General features: G+C 37.6%; 1 protein-coding gene, 1 long non-coding RNA gene and 1 pseudogene across 2 annotated transcripts in view; 1 reads left to right on the forward strand and 2 right to left on the reverse strand.

The window, feature by feature from the left end:
* Nucleotides 1-24,804, reverse strand: part of LOC137237002 (uncharacterized) — a 217,123-nt gene that overhangs the window by 169,030 nt on the left and 23,289 nt on the right. The gene's annotated exons all lie outside the window — the stretch shown is intronic.
* Nucleotides 17,243-18,631, forward strand: LOC137238777 (uncharacterized). The gene is made up of 6 exons (XM_067763813.1): nucleotides 17,243-17,380; nucleotides 17,443-17,659; nucleotides 17,726-17,914; nucleotides 17,979-18,287; nucleotides 18,367-18,429; nucleotides 18,497-18,631. The coding sequence occupies exons 2-6, from the start codon at nucleotides 17,444-17,446 to the stop codon at nucleotides 18,629-18,631; spliced, it is 912 nt and encodes a 303-aa protein (XP_067619914.1). The 5' UTR covers nucleotides 17,243-17,380; nucleotide 17,443.
* On the reverse strand, nucleotides 21,599-23,406 carry LOC137238778 (uncharacterized; annotated as a pseudogene).

Here is a 24,804-nt window from a genome sequence, read left to right on the forward strand (position 1 = left end):
CTTGTTTGGTGGAAAGCCACACAAAAAACAACATACCTCAAAAAATTAGAGGGGGTATGCAGACTATCGATGCTTTGCATTACGGGAGCCCTGAAAACAACCCCGACGGCTGCACTGTATGCCATTCTGCACATTCCACCTGTAGACCTGGTAGCAAAGAACAAAGCGTTAACGACCGCAACCAGGCTCGATGCTTCGGGGCAGCTTGAGCGCCGACCATATGGCCATAGTAGTATAGCGTCCTCAGTCACAAGACGAACAGACTACATGATTCCCTACCTGCACTTTGAGGGAGATCTTAAGGCCACAATAGAGGTGGACGGTTGGCGCAAGGGTGCACAAATGGCGGACGAGGCGATACATGTGTACACCGATGGTTCCAAAATAGTGGAAGGAGTAGGGTCTGCGGTATACTGCGCTGATCCGGAATTAAGCAGATCCTACAGGCTGCCGGATTACTGTAGCGTTTTCCAAGCGGAAACATTAGCCGTAACCAAAGCAGTAGAAACCCTGGAAGAGAATAGCTTAAGCTGCAACCGTGTTAACTTTTATATTGACAGTCAAGCAGCAATTAAGGCAATAATCTCGCATAGCACAGCATCTAAATGCGTGTTAGAGTGTAAGCAGTCTCTGGAGAGAATCGGGACAGGGAGAAGCATACATCTATATTGGGTCCCAGGGCATATGGGAATAGATGGGAATGAAAAAGCGGACGAATTAGCTAAAAAGGGCGCATCCCTTGAAGCTTGCTCCGTAGACGTCCCAATTAGATTGGGCGAGATTAAGCGAATGCGAGAGGTGCACATGATCGACCAAGCAGAAAAGGCGTGGGTTCAAGCGCGGGGCTGTAAAGTGTCGAAGATTATGTGTAGGTCTTACAACCTTAGACTAACACAGTTGCTTCTATCATTAAAAAGAGAGGACTGTAGACTTATGACGGGTATTCTGACTGGACACTGCCTTCTGGCGTCACATGCCTTTAAATTAGGCTTGGTCAGTGATAGCAGGTGTAGGAAGTGCGGGTTGGAGGAGGAAACGATCGAGCACGTTCTGTGCTCGTGCCCTGCACTTGCCAGGCTAAGACTCCAGCTATTAGGAGTGATACAGCTGTCAGATCTTGAAGCAGCAAGTGGCTTAAGTCCTAGGAAGCTTCTAGTATTTGCTAAGAGGACGAAGTTATTTTATAACATAGGTCCTGGTTTTTGATAGGGTTTTTCAGTTTGGTCGTTAAAACAAACTTCTGGTAACACTACGGACTCAATCAGTCTATGTGAGGTCCTCATGGACCGGCCAGTTCAACCTACCTAACAGATTTGTGATCATAAGTTGCGAATAAGGTATATGGATACTAGGCATGCGGGTTCGGCCACGATTCCCTCATATGGAACATTAGCCCTGCTAGAAGAATTCTGCGAGAACGATTCGATGCTGGAGAGCGTAACTTCTGGCTCTTAGGTAAAAACCAACTACACACAATTTAAATCATGTAAAAGTTATATAACCTTTTTTTATATTTGTAGGCGATGCGGGCTATCCTCTAGAACAATTTATTATGACACCGTATCGAAGCAGAACAGAAGGAAGTCCCGAGGCTATTTACAGTACCAAGCACGCCAAAGCTAGAACATAATTTAACGTACTATTGGCGTACTAAAAAACCGTTTTCGCTGTTTGCTAGCTGCACGTCATCTTCACTATACGCCATCTAAAGCCACGCAAATTGCTAATGTATGTGCAGCACTTCAGAACGTATGCATTGATTTTAGCTCTCGCTCTGCCAACGAGGATGTAGAATAGTGAAAATATTGATGATGTAGAAAATATCGTGAATATGGAAGCATCACAAATTAGAGGGAAAATCAAAACCAGCTTTGTATAGTTTCAGACTGAAAATTTCAGTTCATTTTTTATTGTGTACATATATGCATTAAATTCAGTCGTCTTAATAGCTAATATCACAAAACAAAAATAATTCAGTTCTTTAGAAATAAAAGGTAATTCAGGTACTTAAAATAAAAGAACTATGTACATCAAACAAACGCAAAAAATTCATTCTCTTAAAAATAAAATATATACATAAAAATCAGTCTTCTTTTTTTCTGAGTTGTTGTTGTTGTTGTAGCAATGCTCGCCCCACCTAATAGCCGCGACCGATCACATTTTGTGATCAATATCCTCTAACGGGAGTCCAAGGAAACTTGCTGTTTCAACAGGGGAGGACCATAATGTGAGGGGTGTTAGGGGCGTTGGTTCCACAATACAATTAAAGAGATGGTTGGCGCCATGTGGGGACACGTTACAAGCGGCGCATACATTTTGTATGTCGGGGTTGATTTATTTATTTATTTAAGGAATCAAACACAACAACCATAAGTTTTATTTACAGTGTTTGACAATATACTTAAAACAAAGTAAATATACGTAGATACCAAGTGTGTTTAAAAAATTTTAAATAGTTTAAATTTTAATAGTAAGAAGGATTAATGAGGTTGTAAGGGCAATAGGTAGTAGAAAAAGATAAAGAAAAATAGGTGTAGGAAAGTGCGGAAAGTTTATAGAAATAAATTGTCACATTTTAAAATATTTAAATTTGTTGAATAAAATAACGCAATAGTTCTCTTTTAAAGGGCAATGTTCCCTTGATATTTCTAATCTCCATCGGTAATGTGTTCTAAAGACGAACCGCAGAAACAAAAAATTTACGCTCAGACGTTCGTGAGTTGAATGCCAAATGCAGTATTTGTGAGGAGCGCACTGATCTTGTGAATTTTAGCCGTTCACTAAGATTTAAGGGTTCCTTATTTACCAGAATCCTTTGTAGGAGTGCTACGGACCTGAACTTTAGTAGATCATCTAGTGGAACACAACATATTTTCACAACATATTCGGAAATGTGTTCGTAATGGCTAATGTCGTAGATATAGCGTGCAACATTATTGTACAAAACATTAAGTTTTCTACTACAGACACTGTCACAATTCGCATAAAGTTCGCAACCATAAAGTAACGTTGGAATCAAATATGACTTCGCTAAGAGCAACCTTATTTTAAATGGTGTGAAGTACTGAGTAGTCCACAGCACCCTTAGCCTTCCATAGACTTCGCCTATTACTGCAAAAATATGATTGTTCCACGTCAATGTTCTATTGAAAGTAACACCAAGGTTTTTTACGGTGACGGCAAATGGTATCTCAGTGTTGTTAAGCATTACTTTGGGATAGCGGTTAAGATCAAAGGGTTTCTTATAGATAGCGATGCACTGCGATTTACTGGGGTTTAAGAATAGTCCATTATCACTAGCCCATTCATTTAATAGGCATAGATCGACGTTCAGATTGCGTATGCAAGTTTCAATGGAGACGAATGGACTACTTAGATATATTTGAACCTCATCTGCATATATGTGAACATTGCTGTGCTTAAGAACATTTGATAGGTCGTTTATATATAACACGAAAAGTAAAGGCCCAAGTATAGATCCTTGCGGAACACCTTTAGTTACAGGCAATAGGTCAGACATAGAACTACCCACAATTACTGATTGGGATCTCTCATTGAGGTATGACTTGATTAGATCTACAGCTGGGTTAAAAAAGTTAAAAAGGTGCTTAAGCTTAACACAAAGTAATGCATGATCGACCGAGTCAAATGCCTTCGAGTGATCTAAAAGAGCAAGAAAGGTAACACGATCATGGTCCATATTCTTCCTTATATCATCCGAGACATTTAATAGCACAGTGATACAGCTTCTATTTTTCCTGAAACCGGACTGGTATGGACTAATTAGGGAGTTACTTTTTACGAACGAGTTTATCTGCCGATTCACTATACGTTCGAACCCTTTTGACAGAACTAAAGTTTACCCACACCGGTAGAGAGGTTACAACCTCTTAGTTGCTCCTCCCATTTCACCCGCTTGTGTTTATCCACAAGCAATCTGATGCGTTGGTTTATATCCCTTATTTGGGGGTCGCCTGGATCAAGCTGTCTTATAAGGTCACGTTCTCTCGCTAAGTTTGCGGCCTCCGCCGGGAAGTGGGGCCGGATTTCGGGAATTCTCCCGGCGGGAATGAAACGTGCCTAGGCGGATTCAATGACCTTACGGAAGGCACGCTCCCCTTGGCGGGAATCAGTCGGGATAGGGAGGGCAGCAAAGCGGTTGTCTTTGAAGGATTTATATTCTTCCCACTTTCCTTTTTTGAAGTTTATGGAAGTGCATTTTTCAGTGACGATAAAGTCGGCGGTACGCTCGAGCGAAATAAGTATGGGCAGGTGGTCGGATGCCAATGTTACCATCGGCTGCCAATTGACGCAGTTTACGAGTTCTGCGCTCACGATTGATATATCTGGCGAGCTTTGACAGCTTCCTACCATATATGTGGGGGCGTCTCCGTTTATTGTGCAGAACGTCGTTTCTTCTATTTGATCCGCCAACATCTCACCCCTACTGTCCGCCCGCAAGTTTGAATGCCATAGATCATGATGGGCATTGAAATCGCCTAAGATAATGCGATTGTTGCCAGTGAGTAAGGCCCCGATATTAGGGCGGTATCCACTGGGGCAACAGGTGGCAGGAGGTATGTAGATGTTGATGATTTCTAGGTTTGCATCGCCTGACCGGACAGATAGGCCTTAACGTTCTAAGGCATTGTCCCTGCGGTCGATACCAGGATCAAATATATAATATTGCACAGAGTGGTGTATGATAAACGCGAGGCCGTCCATTTCCGCTCTCGCGGTCTTTCCTGTGGACATTATACCCAGAGCAGGTCTGCGATGCAGATCTTGCTGTGAGTTTAGTCTCTTGAATCGCAGCAATGCGGATGTTGTGCCGCTTCATGAAATCGACTATCTCCGTAATCTTCCCAGTTAGTCCATTACAGTTTAACTGCATAATTCTGAAGTGCATAAGGGGAGACGCCGCCACTCTGGGGGTAAGTGACGGGTGACTACGCCAGGGTTGTGGAAGACCAGGACGCAATTGCTGTTGTGGCCCTGGGACTGGGCGTCCTTGGGCAAGCATTGGGGTACCCGGATGATTTGGGTTTGCGACCTGGCAACATTGCGCGATGAAACCCGTCGGGGGTTGCCGTCGCGGAGACGAGAACATCTAGGAAAGTGGCACCACCCAAGGCAGGAGCTGCATTGGGCGGATGTCGCAAACCTAAATATTCTGTGCTGGCAGACGGTGCAAACGGAGGTAGGGACTAAGAGTCTGTTTCCCTGACCTGCACAATTGCTGCCGGAAAATAGGGGGGAGAAGACGGAGGCAGGGGATGATGCTCAGCATTGCTACCAACTATATTACGAAGGTAGTAGTTATGAGTGGTATCAGCTGTTTGAGTTGTTGGCGCCGTGGGGCGAGAGCAGCAGCGGGTACTTGTTGTGGCTTGCTGAGCAGCGGGGCTGCTGGAAGGTAGTGGGGGGCGCTTAGGCGCAGACTACGGGACGCCTTTGGGCGTGAACAGCAATGAGCCACAAAAGATTTATAAAAGTTACGTGGACGTCGGGTTTTGGGATCAAGCCCAGAACAACCCGTCCGATGCAACCATCCCTTGCACGAGACACACTGTACAGAGTATGACCGTCCTAAAAAGATTCTTTTCCGGCAGATGCAGCAAAACCATTTCTCAGGACCGGGATCAGGAGACGGACCCGGATTGGATTCGATGCCTTCCCGGAGTAAGAGAGTATGGAACAGCCCTGCTGCAAGGAGCTGCTGGGAGAATGACAATTGGTGAGAGGGACGAAGCAAATTAAATGGGGTCACACTGAAATAGCAGTCCTTGGTCGGGAAAAATCCCGAGTCGCTCCGGTACATAGAACCGACTGCCTTGGGAGTTCTGAGTTCTTAAGTTTTATTTTTGCTATTTTAATTTTTATGGCTTTTAAAACCATATTCATTTTGTGAAGTTCTACTTCCCTACATTTTTTTTCTTTACCATTTTTAGCTTTTCCTCCTCAATCGCGAGCATTTTGTTTTTTTTTTTGGTACCGTGCCGTATCTCGTAAAGGGTACTTAATTGAATTTAGCCTGTTCGTGTAATCGGTAAGGACCCTCACTTGCATGCTACGGTGTTTCTCTAAAAGATCGTCTCTGCCCTTTTCTTCTGACCGCTGAAGTACTCAGGCCATCTTCGGAAGGAAAATCCGGTGGTGGCAGTTGAACATCTGAAATTATTTGCGGATCATCCTCGACAACACAATGTACGTAATTTTCTATAGTTTGCCCAACCGGCAGCTGCACACCTTGTACAATCCCTTCCGGGCTCAGCTGTTTGTCGAATTGCAGCAAGTTGGCCACTGCCTCTTCCAACAGACTTAGCGTAAATTGTTTATTCATACCACCACCTGTTGCATTGCTTTCTTCCCTATTTTTCACCAGTTTTTTCTTCACTTTAAATTTTAAATCTCGCCCTGTCCCTTAAAGGTGGTCCCATGGTACAATAACCAGGTAAAAGCATCAGAGTTGCATTTTACATGTTTTTTCATTCGAAGGTGGTCATAAAATGGCAAACTTTGTTTATGTTTACATTTTTTGTTTATTTACTTTTGATGTGAAATTTTATTAGGTAATTCTTTACTTTAGCTCACAACTACTAAAACTCGTCCAAAAATATCGGGAGAGGTGTCAGAAGACACGCTTTGGACCCAGGACCACGAATCCGAAAACGGAAATTGAAAATTTTATTTCTTTCCAGATATATTTACAAAGTTGAAAATTTTCATGTGGCTGTTGTAATTTTGATGGTGTTGAGTACCCACAAAAAAAACTGTGGGTAAAAGTGTTTTGCGCGGATATAGATTTGGTCTCCCATGGTAATTTTTTATAAGCGCAGAAAGGTGTTCTGCGCAAAATTACTATGGATCCCACCCCCGGTTTCGGAGGTACCCGCGGGTCTTTTTTCGGTTTTTCGTTAATATATTTTGAACGAATTAAAATTTCCGCCTTCGGATTATTAATACTGATGTCAAGACGCGTCGTTTGACACCTCTCTCGATATTTTTGGTAGCGTATTAGCAGTCGACCCGTCAACTAGACTATTACCTGCGCAAATATACTATGGATTCCACCCCCGGTTTCGGAGCGCCCCGGTGCCATTTTTCAATTTTTTGGGAATATTTTTTGACAAATAAAATTTTTAATTTTCGCTTTCGGATTCATCGTTCTGAGTCCAAAACGCATTTTTTTGACACCTCTCCCGATATTTTTGCGCGAGTTTTTGCAGTTGTGAGCTAAAGTAAAGAATTACCCCGCAAGATCAAGGAAGAGGAAAAATTGGGAAAAAGCTTGTGGCGTTAGCTTCCCTAAAATGGCTTAATTTTTTTGCTCCATTTTCAGGCCTGTGACCTTATTGTGGGAGCTCAGAGAGTAAATTTGATGCCCAACTCCACTCCATCGCTATATTTACCGTCTTTGATGTAAATATTGTTTCCCGAATGTTGTAAGATAAAAAATATAATATAATTTTATGTATGACGTAGCAGTGCTAATCAAGAGTTTGTGAAAAACGGAAGTTGTCTCATCGTCCCCAACGGTCATTCCTACAGTTATCTACCAAAATATCGGACAATACTTTCGCCGCTACAACGTGAAGGAAGGACGAAGGATAAATAATAAGTCCCTTCTACATGTTCGCTTTTTTTTAAGTGACACCGTTGGAGCGAAAGGTCAATACTTCGCACGGAACAGCTGCAGCACACAAACGGATATGCATGATGTACCACTAATAAGCCGTGAAACCCAGACGCAGTAACCTCCCCTAGTTTCAGGGCCACCATTACTTTAAAAGAGAGAAAATGTGCTATACAAGTATACGCAAAACGGCCCTTATCAGGGCCACCACTAGTCAACAAAGAGAAAAAAAATGCTAAACAATTATACCTACGAAAAGGGGCCACAAACAGTTTGCGAAGAGATAATATTGCTAGACAATTATGCTTTACATGCTATAGATTTACTTTTAGATTATTTATATCATCCATATGATGACAAGAAAAAAACTGGAGTATAACCGATACTGGAGTTGAAAACGGAAATATATCATGCCGAACTTTTACCATAGTAGGTACCGATACCAGATCCAACCTAAAGCCGAAATTGCTACATAAGCCTCCTGGCTAGAGCCAGAAGGAAAACCCGGAACCGTAATTGAAGTCAGTACTACAACCGAACTAGTATCCAAAAATTAAACCGAAAGCAAAATCGGTTCCGAACAGAGGAGCCAAAAGAAAAATTGGATCAAAATAACCATGCAATGGCGCTGAACCCGAAAGTTCTGTGGCATAGCGACTCATTTGAAATTTTCAACACACCCGTGCTTTTTTTAATTAAAAAAGATTACATCTAAAGACATGGAGTACATATCCTTCAAAGAAATCTGCACCTCAAATACCGACACGACGAGTTTCCAACGTTAAACGTTATTATCTATATATGTATGTATCTTCGATATTTATTAGGTTACTAAATTACTTAATTTTTACTTTACAAAATACATGAAATTTTAAAATAAATCAGTACTTATTCATGAACATACTATTAACTCAGCATTTTATATACAATCTCATCCCAAATTTTCAACATCTCTTGAAGACATTAACGTTAGCACTCATACATACATGTATTGAAAATAAGGTCCACATCAAAAAACATTTAGCAATAGCATTTCCCAATATAATTTTAATACTACAAAATAACGACCTTAGGCAGATAAAGTAGGAACAATATAATTCCTAAAAAGTTGTATCTCACTTTACATTAAACTGCTTTGGAATATAAATACATACACTAAAATATGCATACAATACAAAATGGTGCCTTATTTATATATCATAAACAAAATTAATGTTGCAACCATTGGATATTTTTCAAATCAGTTGGTTCTAGCACCATCTCCCATAATGGAGACATTTCACGTAAACGTTCGACATGTTTGATGCAGGTATCGGTAATATAATCAACTTCTTCAATGGTGGTAAAACAACCAATACCAAATCTATAAAAAATTAACAATAAATTACTTTCAAATTAACTAAACAATTCAGTACGGTAAACTCGTACACCTTATTGAACTATGTGCCAAATCCTCATCAGTTCCAATCGCACGTAGGTTCCAGTGATGCAGAAGTACATGCTGAGGCACAAGACAACGCCACATCTTTTAAGGCCATAAGTAATGATAAATTTAATAAACCACTATACCTTTGCTCTGGATCACCATTACATATACCATGTGATAATCTTGAAGTGATGCGATCATATAAACGTTTCGGCAGAAAATCTTCTTATCATATTCCATTTCTTTGAGTGCAATATAACATGCAGCACCAAATCCAATAACAATAATCCGAAGGCGGAAAAGAAAAATTTTAGCTCGTTCAAAAGATATTCCCAAAAAACCGAAAAATGATCTCGGAGTGCTTCGAGACCGGGGTGGGATCCATAGTATTTTTGCGTTGGCGGCCTTCGGCCGCGCTTATAAATATTAATCTGGATGGGTCCAACACCGGTTTGGAGACCAAAACTATATCTGCGCAAAACACTTATGTCCACAATTTTTTTTGTGGGTACATATCATCAAAATTACAACGCGCACATGAAAATTTTCATTTGAAAATTTTCAACTTCTTTTGCAAATATCTCTTGTCCAACACAAAATATTTTACCTCCGTCTTCCGGTTATTGTTGTCGAGATCAATGCGCGTCTTTTAACACCTCTCTCGATATTTATGGACGCATATTATCAGTGTCATGCTGTCGTATAGAATTACCAAGAGTTGATGCGCTGGAAACGTTGAAGAAGTGATTCAGCTGCTATATGTAAATAAAAAATAACAATAAATTAAATATACATCATTTAAAAACCAGCTAATTACCTTTATTTTCCATTAAAAATGCCTTTTTCCTCCAGCTTCATCAGCAAACCAACTTTTTTGTTTTTTTGTTTTGGCTTTGTTGACGAAAATTACATGTGACATTTTTCTTTTCCATCACTTTTGATAGAAGAAATTGAAAGAACGATTGACAGTTTATGTACAATCGGCAACAACAAAATACACGGGAGGGTTGCATTTTCGCTAATGCTTCTATCTGGTAATTGTACCATGGGTGGTCCCAAAGAATTTAATTTTATGCTGATCGCTTCCCACTGTTGTTTCAAATTTGCTGGTGCCATACCTCTTTGGAAGGCTTTTGCTAGGCAAGGTTTTTTTCTAGCTCAGCTACAAGAACTTCGAATTGTTGCGCACTCGTTATTTTCATTTATATTCTAATATATATCTAAAAAAACAATGCATATTACATGCTTGTATTTTTAATTAATTACAAAAGAAATGTTTTACTTACTAATTTTCCTTCTGTCGTCAGTAAAAACAGCGTCGACGAAAATGGCGTCGTGTGATGACGACGACAACAACAAATTTGCTTAGCCAATACCAAACATGAGTATATCACCCCTATTATGGCTTTTCATACGATAGACGATAAACGCTTGCTAGCGTATCGTAAAAAATTAGCTTTCATATTGCGATTTCCACACGCCCGATAGATGTACTATTGTGAATGACAGCAGAGTTTTGTTTACAAGTTTTTGTGAATCTGTACGAAACAGATAGCAAAACAAAACGTAAATACTAACAATTCATTTGTCTTGTACGTGAAAGTGGCAAAAGTTTTTAAAAGCTGTAATAATAAAATGTTTTATGCAACCTCTGTTACCTTTTATATAAACTCAAATGAACAAATTGACGAAACTTGCATAGATACCATGGAAAGAAGGCAATTGAGAGATGCTTCTTTTGGATTATGTAATAATTTTATATTTACTTTTATTTAAATTATTATATTAATTTGTTGTCTTCAAGACCAACTTAATAATTTTTGTAAAATGTATATTTTACAAGTTATATTAAATTCAATAATTATAAATAGAAAACGAGTAAATTAGAAAAAACAAAGTTCATAGACCGTATAGCCGACTATTTCAAAACCCATGATGGTTTATCATCAGCGATCCACACATTGAAGGCTTGACGCTTTAACGCATCAGGCCATTAATGCACTTTGAAAGTTTCTGAAAACAACAAATTAATATAATAATTAATTATTTACAGACCAATAAAACCAAAACATAACCTTTTATTTAAATAGTTCCCAACGTATCGTGGAAAAATTATCAACGATAGCTAGCGTAGAAAATTTAACAGCTTAGGCGATAGTTAGCGTATGGCAATACTACGATAAACGATAAACGCTAACGATCGGGTTTCACACGCTAGAATTTATTTCATAATACGGTAGAACAGATTGCAAGCGTTTATCCTGTATCGTATGAGTTCATAATAGGGGTGTATAATCGTCAATAGTTATCGAAAACGACAAAAGCAATCCCGAATTAAACACGTCGTCGTGAGTCGTCGTCGTTCGGTGACGACGTCGACAATGCCAATAAGGGTGAATATATACATCTGTATTTAATTGTTTTTAATTGTAACATTAATTTATGTTAATATTATCTTAGTAGTCGACTGTTTTGTGTCTGTGTCCACTTTAATCCAAATAAATAAATACATAAAATGTGTGTGGGTAAAGGTTTTGAAAGATGTGCAAATTGTAAGTGAAAGGGTATAGAAATTTGCTAAATTTGCAAATTTTATCAACAAATAACTTTTAAACTATAAGTTTGCGCGCTGTAACAATTGAATTCAGTAAGCGGTCTCTAATCACTATTAGAGACTATTTGGGGTGAAAATCACTTTTGAGGCAATTTGCCATTCTGTAAGCTATCTCGCGTCTCCAGCCTCACAAAAGAAATCACTAATTTGTGAGCTGGGTCGGGGCAGATCACAAACATGACAATTTCAGAAGAAGTGTAAAAATTATTTGCAAAAACGCTTTAAATGTGTTGTTTTAATCCTCAAAATAAAATAAGCATAGAAAAAATAAAACAAACAGAAAATAATTTAAAAAAAACATCGAGCTCTATGTGGCGACGCTGAGATTCGAATCTACACACTTTGGGATTTTGTATACAAAATTGTGAACGGCGTCTTGGCAAGCTCAGCCACAATATCACCCAACGTTATGTTGACAAAATGCGATGCTATATTATTTGTTCAATGTATGAGTAAATTGTATTTTTGGTGAATTTCGTTGATATGGTGAATTGTTTTTGTGACTTTCCTTTACTGAATACCGAAATCATCTCAAGTCACAAAAATTGTCTCTAAAAGAGAATCTGAAATTTAGAGATTTGAGATGAGACTGAATTACAGAATTCAGCCGTAATTTATATATATTTGTGATCAGTAGTGGAATTCACTAACTTTTTTAACCACATTTGCCATCGCTTTATTTTCGAATCAATAACTATAACGATTTCGTTATTCTGTCACCCTTATTCCCATTGGCGTCGTCGTCACTGAAGGACGACGACTCACGACGACGTTTTAAATTCGGTATTGCCGTTGTCGTTTTCGATAACTATTGACGACTATCGACACATGTTTGGTATTGGCTAAGCAAATTTGTTGTCGTCGTCGCCCTCACACGACGCCATTTGTGTCGACGCTGTTTTTACTGACGACAGAAGGAAAATTTGTAAGTAAAACATTTCTTTTTTAATTAATTAAATATACATATATGTAATATGCATTGTTTTTTTAGATATTCAAAATGAAAATAATGAGTGCGCAATAATTCGAGGTTCTTGTAGCTGGGCTAGAAAAAATCGAAGTTATTTTTAATTTTTTTTCTATTGAGTCTAAGCTCCTCTTTATTATTTTCGTCACTAGAGCTCTTAATAAAACATTTTTGTAAAATCTTGAAAAGAAATATTGAAACAAATCTCAAATCGCGAATAAAGATACAGAAATAGTAAAATAAAATCCAACAGCTGATCCAGAATTGACAGAGATGGTATAATTTCCTTTCGTTTTATCGATAAATTGTCGTCGTCGTCTCAACAAGCTTAGCTAATACCAATTTGGTGTCGAAGTAACGACGACGTCGATACGATGTGACGTCGACTGAAATACGACGACGATGTCGACGACGACAATGACAATAAGGGTGAGTAACTATTTTGTATCGATATTCGTTTATCGACGATCAGTTGCATTGCTAATTAAAACACAAGTAAGTTGGCTGCGTTAAAAATCATGAAAATTAATATTTCTGGCAATTTTAGTTAAAAAAGAAAATCGGAACTTTGGTAATAGTCTAGTTGGGGGATCGACTGCTAATACGCTACCAAAAATATCGAGAGAGGTGTCAAACCAAACGACGCGACTTGACATCAGTATTAATAATCCGTAGGCGGAAAATAAAAATTTTAACTCGTTCAAAAGATATTAACGAAAAACCGAAAAAGGGTACCTCCGAAACCGGGGGTGGGATCCATAATATTTTTGCGCAGAACACCTTTCTGCGTTGGCGGCCTTCGGCCGCGCTTATAAAAAATAACGCTGGGCTACGCCATGCCAAGTCCGAGTGTGTGGTATAACCGTGGCTACGGCCACGGTGATGCATAATTCTTTTGTGGGTACAAACACAACAACAACCACATGAAAATCACCAAATTCAACTCAGGCTCATGATATTATTTCTCAACTTGTTGGTAAATTAAGGGGTACAAGAATAACTGCGATAACAACAGAGAAAAAAAAAGAAATTAATTCCGCATTTATTTACCTTTTTGTTAAAATAGGTAAAAACTTCACAATAATGACTTTTAAAATCAGTTAGTATACGTAATTTATTTATTTTTGACATTCCTTTTGATCTTTTCGCATTTTTTTTGGTTTCGTTAAGTTGTGCTGCTATCTTTCTACTATTAAAAGGAAATTTGGTAATAGTCTAGTTAAGGGGTCGACTGCTAATACGCTACCAAAAATATCGAGAGAGGTGTCAGACGACGCGTCTTGACATCAGTATTAATAATCCGTAGGCGGAAAATAAAAATTTTAACGCGTTCAAAAGATATTAACGAAAAACCGAAAAAAGACCCGCGGGTACCTCCGAAACCGGGGTCGGATCCATAGTATTTTTGCGCAGAACACTTTTCTGCGTTGGCGGCCTTCGGCCGCGCTTATAAAAAATAACATTGGGCTACGCCATGCCAAGTCCGGGTGTGTGGTATAACCGTGGCTACCGCCACGCTGATGCACAATTTTTTTTGTGGGTACAACACAACAACAACCACATGGAAATCGCCAACTTCAACTGCAAATATCTCCGGAAAGAGATAAAATTTTTCTTTTCCGCCTTCAGATTATTGTTGGTCAATTAAGGGGTACAAGAATAACTGCGATAACAACAGAGAAAAAAAAGAAATTAATTCCGCATTTATTTACCTTTTTGTTAAAATAGGTAAAAACTTCACAATAATGACTTTTAAAAGCAGTGAGTATACGTAATTTATTTATTTTTGACATTCCTTTTGATCTTTTCGCATTTTTTTTGGTTTCGTTAAGTTGTGCTGCCATCATTCTACTATTAAAAGGAAATTTGGTAATGGCGGAAAATAAAAATTTTAACGCGTTCAAAAGATATTAACGAAAAACCGAAAAAAGACCCGCCGGTACCTCCGAAACCGGGGGTCGGATCCATAGTATTTTTGCGCAGAACACTTTTCTGCGTTGGCGGCCTTCGGCCGCGCTTATAAAAAATAACATTGGGCTACGCCATGCCAAGTCCGGGTGTGTGGTATAACCGTGGCTACCGCCACGCTGATGCACAATTTTTTTTGTGGGTACAACACAACAACAACCACATGGAAATCGCCAACTTCAACTGCAAATATCTCCGGACAGAGATAACATTTTTCTTTTCCGCCTTCGGATTATTGTTCTCCAGATTAATACGCGTCTTTTGACACCTCAGTCGATATTTTTAGTAGCGTATTAGGAGTCGACCCCCCAACTAGACTATTACCGGAAATTTAAATATCATTTATTTCGAGTCGTTATAACTAACACCCCTATTATGAATTTTCATACGATAGACGATAAACGCTTGCTAGCGTATCGTAAAAAATTAGCTTTCATATTGCGATTTCCACACGCCCGATAGATGTACTATAGTGAATGACAGCAGAGTTTTGTTTACAAATTTTTGTGAATCTGTACGAAACAGATAGCAAAACAAAACGTAAATACTAACAATTCATTTGTCTTGTACGTGAAAGTGGCAAAAGTTTTTAAAAGCTGTAATAATAAAATGTTTTATGCAACCTCTGTTACCTTTTATATAAACTCAAATGAACAAATTGACGAAACTTGCATAGATACCATGGAAAGAAGGCAATTGAGAGATGCTTCTTTTGGATTATGTAATAATTTTATATTTACTTTTATTTAAATTATTATATTAATTTGTTGTATTCAAGACCAACTTTATAATTTTTGTAAAATGTATATTTTACAAGTTATATTATATTCAATAATTATAAATAGAAAACGAGTAAATTAGAAAAAACAAAGTTCATAGACCGTATAGCCGACTATTTCAAAACCCATGGCGGTTTATCGTCAGCGATCCACACATTGAAGGCTTGACGCTTTAACGCATCAGGCTATCAATGTACTTTGCAAGTTTCTAAAGTCAACAAATTAATACAATAATTAATTATTTACAGACCATTAAAACCGAAACATAACCTTTTATTTAAATAGTTCCCAACGTATCATGGAAAAATTTATCAACGATAGCTAGCGTAGAAAATTGAACAGCTTAAAGCCAAATTAAACTTCCTTAACCCTAACGCCATAGTCGTAACCATACCCATATCCATAACCATCTCAATGTGAACGATTAATTGTGCCTTAACCTAAAAATCGTGCAAATTTCATAAAAATGATGAAAACGCAAAAAATTGCAAACATATTACACTAAAATAAGTATCTTAGTCATAACGTATCCAAAACAATGAATAAAATCTACAAAAAGTTATTAAATTCACCAACTCAAATATTTTTAGGTTATGGATATGGCGAGAAACCAAAAACCAATTGATTGGCTATGGCGTTAGCGTTATGGTATGGCACCATTAATCGATTACATTCCTTTCCATAAGGTAGGTTCGATCTGCTCATTTATCTGGTTATGGCTTTATGGTTATAAGTCACCATTAATTCGCCCTTTATGCGATAGTTAGTGTATGGCAATACTACGATAAACGATAAACGCTAACGATCGGGTTTCACACGCTAGAATTTATTTATAAAGCGCCAAATACACGACACGAACATTTCCGCGAACATTCCCTTTATGTCATGTTTCTGCGACCTTTTCTGTCGTGTGTGGTGGTGTTTGCCAGTTCGCGCAAATGTTCGCCAAAAATCAAAATATTTTAATTTTTGGCGAACATTTGCGCGAACTGTTCGTGCGTGTATGGCGAAATAGCTCATAATCGTAGTAATTTCTGAACGGAACAGACGTGCGCGGAAAAGTAAAATGGACAATACAAAATTTCTGAGTGAATTTAATGAAATGTATAAATCTTTGCCATCATTGTGGCAAGTAAAAAGCAAAGATTATTGTAATAGAATTAAAAAGAATAATGATTATGCGACTTTAATCGAAATTGATTGCCACATCGAGCAATATTGCTGCAGCACAATTGTTGTCCGTATTCATCGCTGTCTGAAAGAGAACTAATGTTGGGCCAAAAGTTCGTATGGTGTATGACCAAAGCTGCGAACAAGATTGCGGAATGTTCGCGGAAATGTTCGTGTCGTATATTTGGCGCTTAATACGGTAGAACAGATTGCAAGCGTTTATCGTGTATCGTATGATTCCTTAATAGGGGTGTAAGTTAGTGAATAGTACAATCGATAAGGCAAGATACAAAATCGTAAATAATAATCTCGACAAATCGCAGCGTTATAAGTTAGTAAATTCCACTGCAGGAAAGCCCCCTCTTTCCCTATGCTATTCTAAAATTTTCCCACAAGAAGTTTTAGGGATAAAACTTTTGTGACGCTCCAATGAAGCGTGATCCAAATATGGATAGAAATTTAACATACAAATGTAACAAAATGTGAACCATATGAATCAATTTGTCGTTGCATTTACATGTTAATTATTTATCGGTATCTGTAGTGGAATTCACTAACTTATAACGATGCGATTTGTCGAGATTTTAATTAACGATTTTGTCGCTTGCCTTATCGATTGTACTATTCACTAACTTAGTTTTGACGACTCGCAATAAATGACATTTAAAATAGTAGAAAGGTGGCAGCACAGCTTAACGAAACCTAAAAAATTCGAAAAGCACAAAAGGAATGCCAAAAATAAACAAATTCCATATACTAACTGCTTTTAAAAGTTATTATTGTGCAAGTTTTGAGATACAGTTTGCGTTATCAAAAAAAGGTAAGTAAATGCGGAATTAATTTCATATTTCTCGACATAACAAATTTCTCATATTAAAATAGAATGGCGTCATCAATTAATACCAATCAACGGAGAAGCCGTACCACAGCCGAGCAGTTAAGTCGAATGGTGGACTTTTTAATGGAAACTCCGGGATTAGCGGGTTCCAGATTTCTAAAGCGGCATGGAAAAGCAGAATGTGATAAAAAATGGACTGAAATGGCGACAATGCTGAATAGCCTCGGTGGTGCTGTAAAAACTGTTGAGCAGTGGCGTACGGTAAGCGACCATTATTATTTTCTTGTACTTTAAGGGTATATCTAAACTAATTTTGTTTTAAAAAAGGTATGGAGAGATCTAAAAAGCCGTACAAGTCTAAAAGTTCGTGACAGGAATAGGAAGCAGGCAATGACAGGTAACAATCCTATATATGAACAGCGGCCCACTGAACTGGAGAGGCGTGTAATTGCCCTTACTGGCAAGGATTACCAGCAAGGTGATGATGCCTGTGATGAAAACGTGCCACAGATGGAGGTAATGAACAAATCATTTATTATTTAATAATAGCTTGAAAGATAACAATTGTTTTTCTTGTTAGCAACTGCAACTGCGTAAGGAAAATGAGGAAAGCATCATTGTGGAAATAAACTCGATGTCACCTGACGAATTGCCATCGGTTTTGCATGATGAACTGCAATTCGTTTCGCATGATGAGCTGCCATTTGAAATTCATGAAGGAAGCGCAAATATGAGGTCATCTACGCCAGTTGCTCCGTCAAGAAGAACGCCGATTACTCCAGCAACGAGAACGACTCGAAGTGGTGCCACCCGGAGGCGCGTAGGAAGTGCCAGCGAGATACAAAAAACGTTTTTAGAAGTTGCTCAAACTCAGGCATCAGCCCTTAAAGTAATTTGTTTAATTTTGCATCTAAACATTATAAATATGTATTTTTTATATTATTGTAACAATTTTTTTTTTCAACCAGATGTTAGCTGAGTCAAGTGTTGCCGCCGTGGTATCGTCCAGCAAACAAGCCGATGCTTTAAAAGTATTATTATTATTATATACATATTTAGGCTTGATACCGTTTTCACACAGAATTCTCTTTTTAACAGCTGCTAGCAGACTGTAGTGTGGCTAGTGTACAGGCGACCAAGTTGATGGCGGAGAGTATGGCCACAATGGGTAATGGCTTAAAGGCATGTGCGGACGCTTTCAATAATTTAACCAATGCAATATATCGACTTTAAGAATTATAGCCTTTGAAGATAAAGTGCGTTTGAAGATATTTTATTTTTTTATTTTGAATACAGAGTTCCTATATTTTTATGTTAGATGTAGGTTTACTTCAAAAAATTATGTAACTTTTGATAGGTATATTTATGGCAACGGTAGGTTTATATGTATGTAAGTAACATGAAGTTCCTTTTTTTAATATCATTGTGTATGTTTTATGAAAGTTAAATGACATTTATGTAATACTCCTATATTGCTGCTACAGGCTAGGTAAACTCACAAACATCAGAGTGCTGATATATTGCTCTTTAAATGTTTTTGTATTCAATAATGGAATATACCTAAATTTAAATTTTTTCCTGCCGCACTTTTTCTGCTACAATCAAACAAATTTTGCAGGCTGTTTTGATTTCGAATTCAAAACTCATTGCGAGCATTTTCTATTAGCATTACATAACATATATGTATCCCAACATACAGTTTTGCAATTAATTATGTAGATTTTTGGTTTCATGCAAACCTGCGTTTATTTATACCACTCATAAAAACATACGTATTTAAAACGGGGTTTTTCATTCAAATTTTATTTATAATTTGATTTCGTCTTTGCACTTGAGTGACACTTAATTTTTTAAAATAATTTCTAAAAGAAATCGATCTATGTAAACGAATGAATGAATTTTTTACATTCAAATAAATGTATTATGTATAAAATTGAGCTGTGTTAAAACCTCATAAGTATTTATTTTAATTTTAAAGAACACGAAGTTCGTTTCGTTTCTATTGAAATGATTTGTTAAGTTTGACGATACCGAATCGAAGTTTTTACTACCAAAGTAGAGATTTTTTAAAATAATTTCCAAAAGAAATCGATCTATGTAAACGAATGAATGAATTTTTTACATTCAAATAAATGTATTATGTATAAAACTGAGCTGTGTTAAAACGTCATAAGTATTTATTTTAATTTTAAAGGACACGAAGTTCGTTTCTATTGAAATGATATTGTTAAGTTTGACTGTTCGGTGTGATGGAAGTTTTCGCTACCAAAGTAGACCAAATATAAAATAAAATGCCAAAATCTTTGCTTTACATTCCTGTAGATTTTTTTATTTATAAGTTTTTTAAGTCTGTACTTAAGTATAGTAATTAGCAATAAGTCGGTCTTGAACACGTTTCGTTATTGAAGAGGGTGCGCCTTGATTAACATTGCTATCACTTGGGCTTTGATCTAAGTATTCAGTGTCAGGCTCGTGTATGGGTTCACTTAATCGGATGTTATGCAACACTGCGCATGGGTTAACTATTCTACCAGTAAATCCTGGATGATACAAAAGAGTCCTTTGCTGTGATAGGCATCGCCATGTTCCTTTGAGAACACCAAAAAGTCTCTCGACTGGGTTTCGAGCTTTACACAATTCCTCATTGTACCGAAATTTTGGGCTCCCCTCTGGTTGGTTAGGTAAAGGAGTCATCAGCTAGGGCTCTAAAGGGTATCCAGAGTCACTTGCAAGTAGTTTTGTGTGCGATTTTATATTCTGGGAAATTTCAGTGCATTAAACACACTTACCTATCAAAAACATGTTGCGGCTACCATTTTCAAAATTTCTCTGCATCACTCTCCGTACTGCAGAGGAGCTCCAGATAAATGCATCGTGCCTTGCTCCTGGTAATTTAGCATTGACATTCAATATCTTTAGGTTGGGGTCACAAATCTGTATATAAAAATATATTATAATCAAAAAAGTACAATACATTTCTTTGAATTATTGCTTTTACCATTTGTACATTTATTGAATGGTATCCATGGTGATTTACATATGCCTCTTCATGATTTCTGGGGCTCATGATGGACACATGAGTGCAATCAATAGCCCCAATAGTACCTCCCACAAATGGTGCAGGTGACGCAGAAAAAACTTCTTTCGCAGCTTGCCGCTCTATTTGAGTCATTGGAAACTTTACTTTATCGAAAAACAAAGAATGGTTGATAGCATTTGTTACGCGATGTATACAGCGGCTTACAGACGACTGGCTCATTGATATGCCCCATTGTTCTCCAACGGGCCGTTGATAACAACCAGTTGCGAAGAAGCGTAAAGCAGTTAGAACCTGAAATTTTTATAATAGTGTTCAATTGAAAATTATATGAAATTCCATGATTTACCTGTTTCTCTGTTGATATCGCAGTTATTCTTGTACCTCTTAATTGACCATCAAGTTGAGAAATAATATCATGAGCCAAGTCTGGGGTTAGTCGGTACAGCTTTCGAAACTCCGTTGCATTCAGGTGGAATGGGTTATCTACTTCCCTAAGAAGGCGTCTGTCCACTGGCGATGGCCTCAGTAACTCTTTATCTTGTGATAAAACGTACGCCAAGTACTCAAATGTAATTTGATTTATAAATAAAGCAGCTTTTCGTGTTTCGGCGGCCACCGTGGTGTGATGGTAGCGTGCTCCGCCTACCACACCGTATGCCCTGGGTTCGCACCCCGGGCAAAGCAACATCAAAATTTTAGAAATAAGGTTTTTAAATTAGAAGAAAATTTTTCTAAGCGGGGTCGCCCCTCGGCAGTGTTTGGCAAGCGCTCCGGGTGTATTTCTGCCATGAAAAGCTCTCAGTGAAAACACATCTGCCTTGCAGATGCCGTTCGGAGTCGGCTTAAAACATGTAGGTCCCGTCCGGCCAATTTGTAGGGAAAATCAAGAGGAGCACGACGCAAATTGGAAGAGAAGCTCGGCCTTAGATCTCTTCGGAGGTTATCGCGCCTTACATTTATTTTTTTTTTTTATTTAGCTTTTCGTGTTTGAAGGTATTTAATTAAAGCTCCGATTTTCTTTTTTAACTAAAATTGTCAGAAATGTGAATTTCGTGATTTTTAACGCAGCCAATTCACTTGCAGTTTATTTAACAACACAGCTGATTGTCGATTAACGAATATCGATACAAAATAGTTACTGAATAACAAAATCGTTATAGTTATCGATTCGCAAATAAAGCGATGGCAAATATCGTGTCAGGGGTGGGTGTTCCCCGCGTGGGCTGACAGGTCGGTTTCTTCCCCGCAAAAATTAGATGGACCGCTCTTAGGTGTGCCCATGAAGTATCAGATATGCCGGGATGCTGCCGATCCAACCCACGTATACAGATTAGGAGCTTTCTCAAAGGGAATATTCCAATGGAATGCAAAAGATTCTCATTTAAAGTATCATACTCAATTTATAAGACCTGTAGTGATCTACACTTTTGCAATAGTGAAGTTTCGATGGTAAATATAGGGTAATACTAGGGTCAAATTTTATTGAAGCCAATGTCAGTTGCTGCAATGTTTCTGGTTTGTTTAAAGCTTTGAAAACATCTAAGCCATAATAGGTTAAAGCTTCGATTGCACCCAAATCTAAGATCAGGCATGGAAACTTTTTGCGATCTAAAAAAACATCTTCCATGGCTCCACGAAACATTGTTCAATATCGATAAGATTCTCTTCGCTTATATCGCCTGGTGGGACTAAGCTGACACTGTTAGTGTAAAAATGGAGCCCCTGCAAATTATCACAACGTGCAATCCTATAGAGATTACGTTTTATTTGTTTTGATATAAAAAAACATTAAGAAATCAAAATTTAGTGTAACTTCACTTGCCAGATTACAAAACGTTTGACAAAAAAAAAAGGTGCACTGTCGATCATTGTTTATATGCAATTTAAACTTGAAATTGTTGAAAAATCTCTTTTGGAAAAGCACCCCACGCCAATGACGACATGCCTGCGATGCATTTAATCGATCCCGTGGCTCGAGATATTCATGAATATTACCCAAGATGAGAGTGGGCAGCTGTTCCTTGCTTAAATCGTGGTATTATGTTTTTTTTTTACTTGGTTTGTTTTGCTTGCGTGTTCTTATGTCAAAATGATGGCGGAAAACAAAACAAACAGAACTTAACGAAAGATAGAGCTTTTGATAGGGTTGCCGGACGTAGCATAAAGAATGGTATAGAGACAGATTGCAGCAACAAAAAAATTGCTACACTGGAACGGCAAACGATTAGCGGATAAGGAATAGAGTGATTAACGTTAGGCGAGTAGGGCGAAGAAAGAAGATATAAAAGGGGGTGACACAGGTTAAAACTAAGACAGTTTGAAGTGTTAAAGTTCTGGCATACGACTGCCTCCGCGCCACTGTGCTATAAAGTTTTTTTTTAATTGTGAAACCTGTGTTGTGCGTTGTTTTTAAATAACTAATTTAAAATATAAATTTTTCGTGGTTCCGGAAAACAAGGAGGTTCCGGCAAGGAGACGAGGATCGGAGTTCCAGGGCAGCGGATTAAAGGTGAGCCGAGTTAGGTAGCTTAGAGAAGTAGGAGTATGTGCGTATATATGTGGATACATATATGAGTACATATAGGTGAATGTAGGGCTAATAGTAATTTTGTAATAATTTCTTTTGCTTAGATGGGGGTAATTGGTAAATTTTTTTGTGCATAAATTTTGTTTATAGTTTTGTCGCGGTTTTAAGCGAAATTTTTGCGTAAAAAGTTAAAATAATTTTTATCCAAGAAAAGTTTTACGCCTGTAGCCTGTAGATTCAAATCGTCATGCGTGTGATAGATTTTTTCTTATTTGAATCTTTAATCTCCTGAAAATTTATTGTAATTATTAGTAATTTATTTATTAGCTAAATTAAAAGCTCTGGTGGATTAGTTAAATTAAATAAACAGGGATACTGTAGATAGGACGTTGGGAATAATTGGGTTAAAATTTTGATATGCGCACATACCGGTACGTACATATATACGCACGTAGGAAGTTAGTTACTGTAATTTACGAAATCCTGAAATTTTAACTAAATCCTGTGTGTCATAGGAAAGAGGATTAGTGGCGATTTAGGAAAAGTGACTGGAGTGAGAATTGTGGTGGCGTAAAACGAACAGTGCGGCGACGTGTAAGTCCCAAAATAAATATTTTTTTGAAGTAATCGGTTTTGTGATAAAATCTTATTGTGTTATAGTGTGCCCGGAAATTTTGGCGTGGAGGGATTAGGCACAACTCGCCGTAAGTCTTTAGTTCCAAATTATCTTTTTTTATATATATACGTATGTCCAGTTATCTAATTTTGATGCACCCGATGAGAACAACAACAAAATAGGGAAACTGGGGAAGACGTCCCGTTTATATACATATGCGTGGTTACATACACATTTTTGTTTAATGCGCTAAGGTAGGAGAATACCGTTAATGGTGTGCTTCGTGATTATGCCAGAAAACCAAAGCGGTCTTTGGTTTTAACAATCTTTCGGAGCACCTATTTTGTTATGTGGTGTACACTCGACACAGAGATCAAAATTTGAGTTTTTCTACATATACCATTTTGCTGTAGTAGCCAATCACCAAAATCGAAAACTAATAATTTCGTGCATATCCAGTTTCCCGTAAGACTCCAATACAAGGCACAAAGGCCAGTAAGAAGCAGCACAAAATCACCCAAGAAGTGGTTTCGGATTTTACGTATATTTACTCCTTATATGCATATATAATTTTTGTAGTTTTAGTTTTTTTTTGTGTTTTTACGTTTTTTTTTTGTTGCGTACACGCATGCGCACACGCATATATCAAAAAAAAAAATTATTAAATTTTTCTAAATTTTCGTGATATACATATTTTTGGTACAATCAAGATTTTTTTTTGTACATTTTTGTGCACACCCTATTGAGGGTATGGTAACGAACCAAAAGCTTTTTATATTTGTTTTATAGTGTGCAGGTTGTTGGACTTGCCAATTATAATTTAGCTATCTGCGTGTCTGCAAGCGAGGAAAGCAGTCGCATTAGAGTGACCAAATTTCTTATTTTTTTTGCCAAGCTGAAATTAATTGTTAAGAAAATTATTGTGACTAGGTTAGGTGTATTGTATCGTTGTCCTATATATGGTAAGCGATTCTGCCCATAAGTACATTAATATCGAACACTTTTTTTTTGAGAAATTCTTAAAATCTCATACATATCTACATACATAGGTAGGGGTAAAACCAACTAAGAGAGCTCGATTAGGTAGGATCCATTACCCTTAACCGAGTAAAATTTTAAAATTAAATTTTTTTTGTTCTCGTTTTTTTATTGTATTGAATGATCGGCAGGACGTTTCATCATAGTGAAACATTTAGCCTAAATAATAAGATAAGTTTTTTATT

This window comes from Eurosta solidaginis, chromosome 1, assembly GCF_040869045.1.
Source record: "Eurosta solidaginis isolate ZX-2024a chromosome 1, ASM4086904v1, whole genome shotgun sequence".
Taxonomy (NCBI): Eukaryota; Metazoa; Arthropoda; class Insecta; order Diptera; family Tephritidae; genus Eurosta; species Eurosta solidaginis.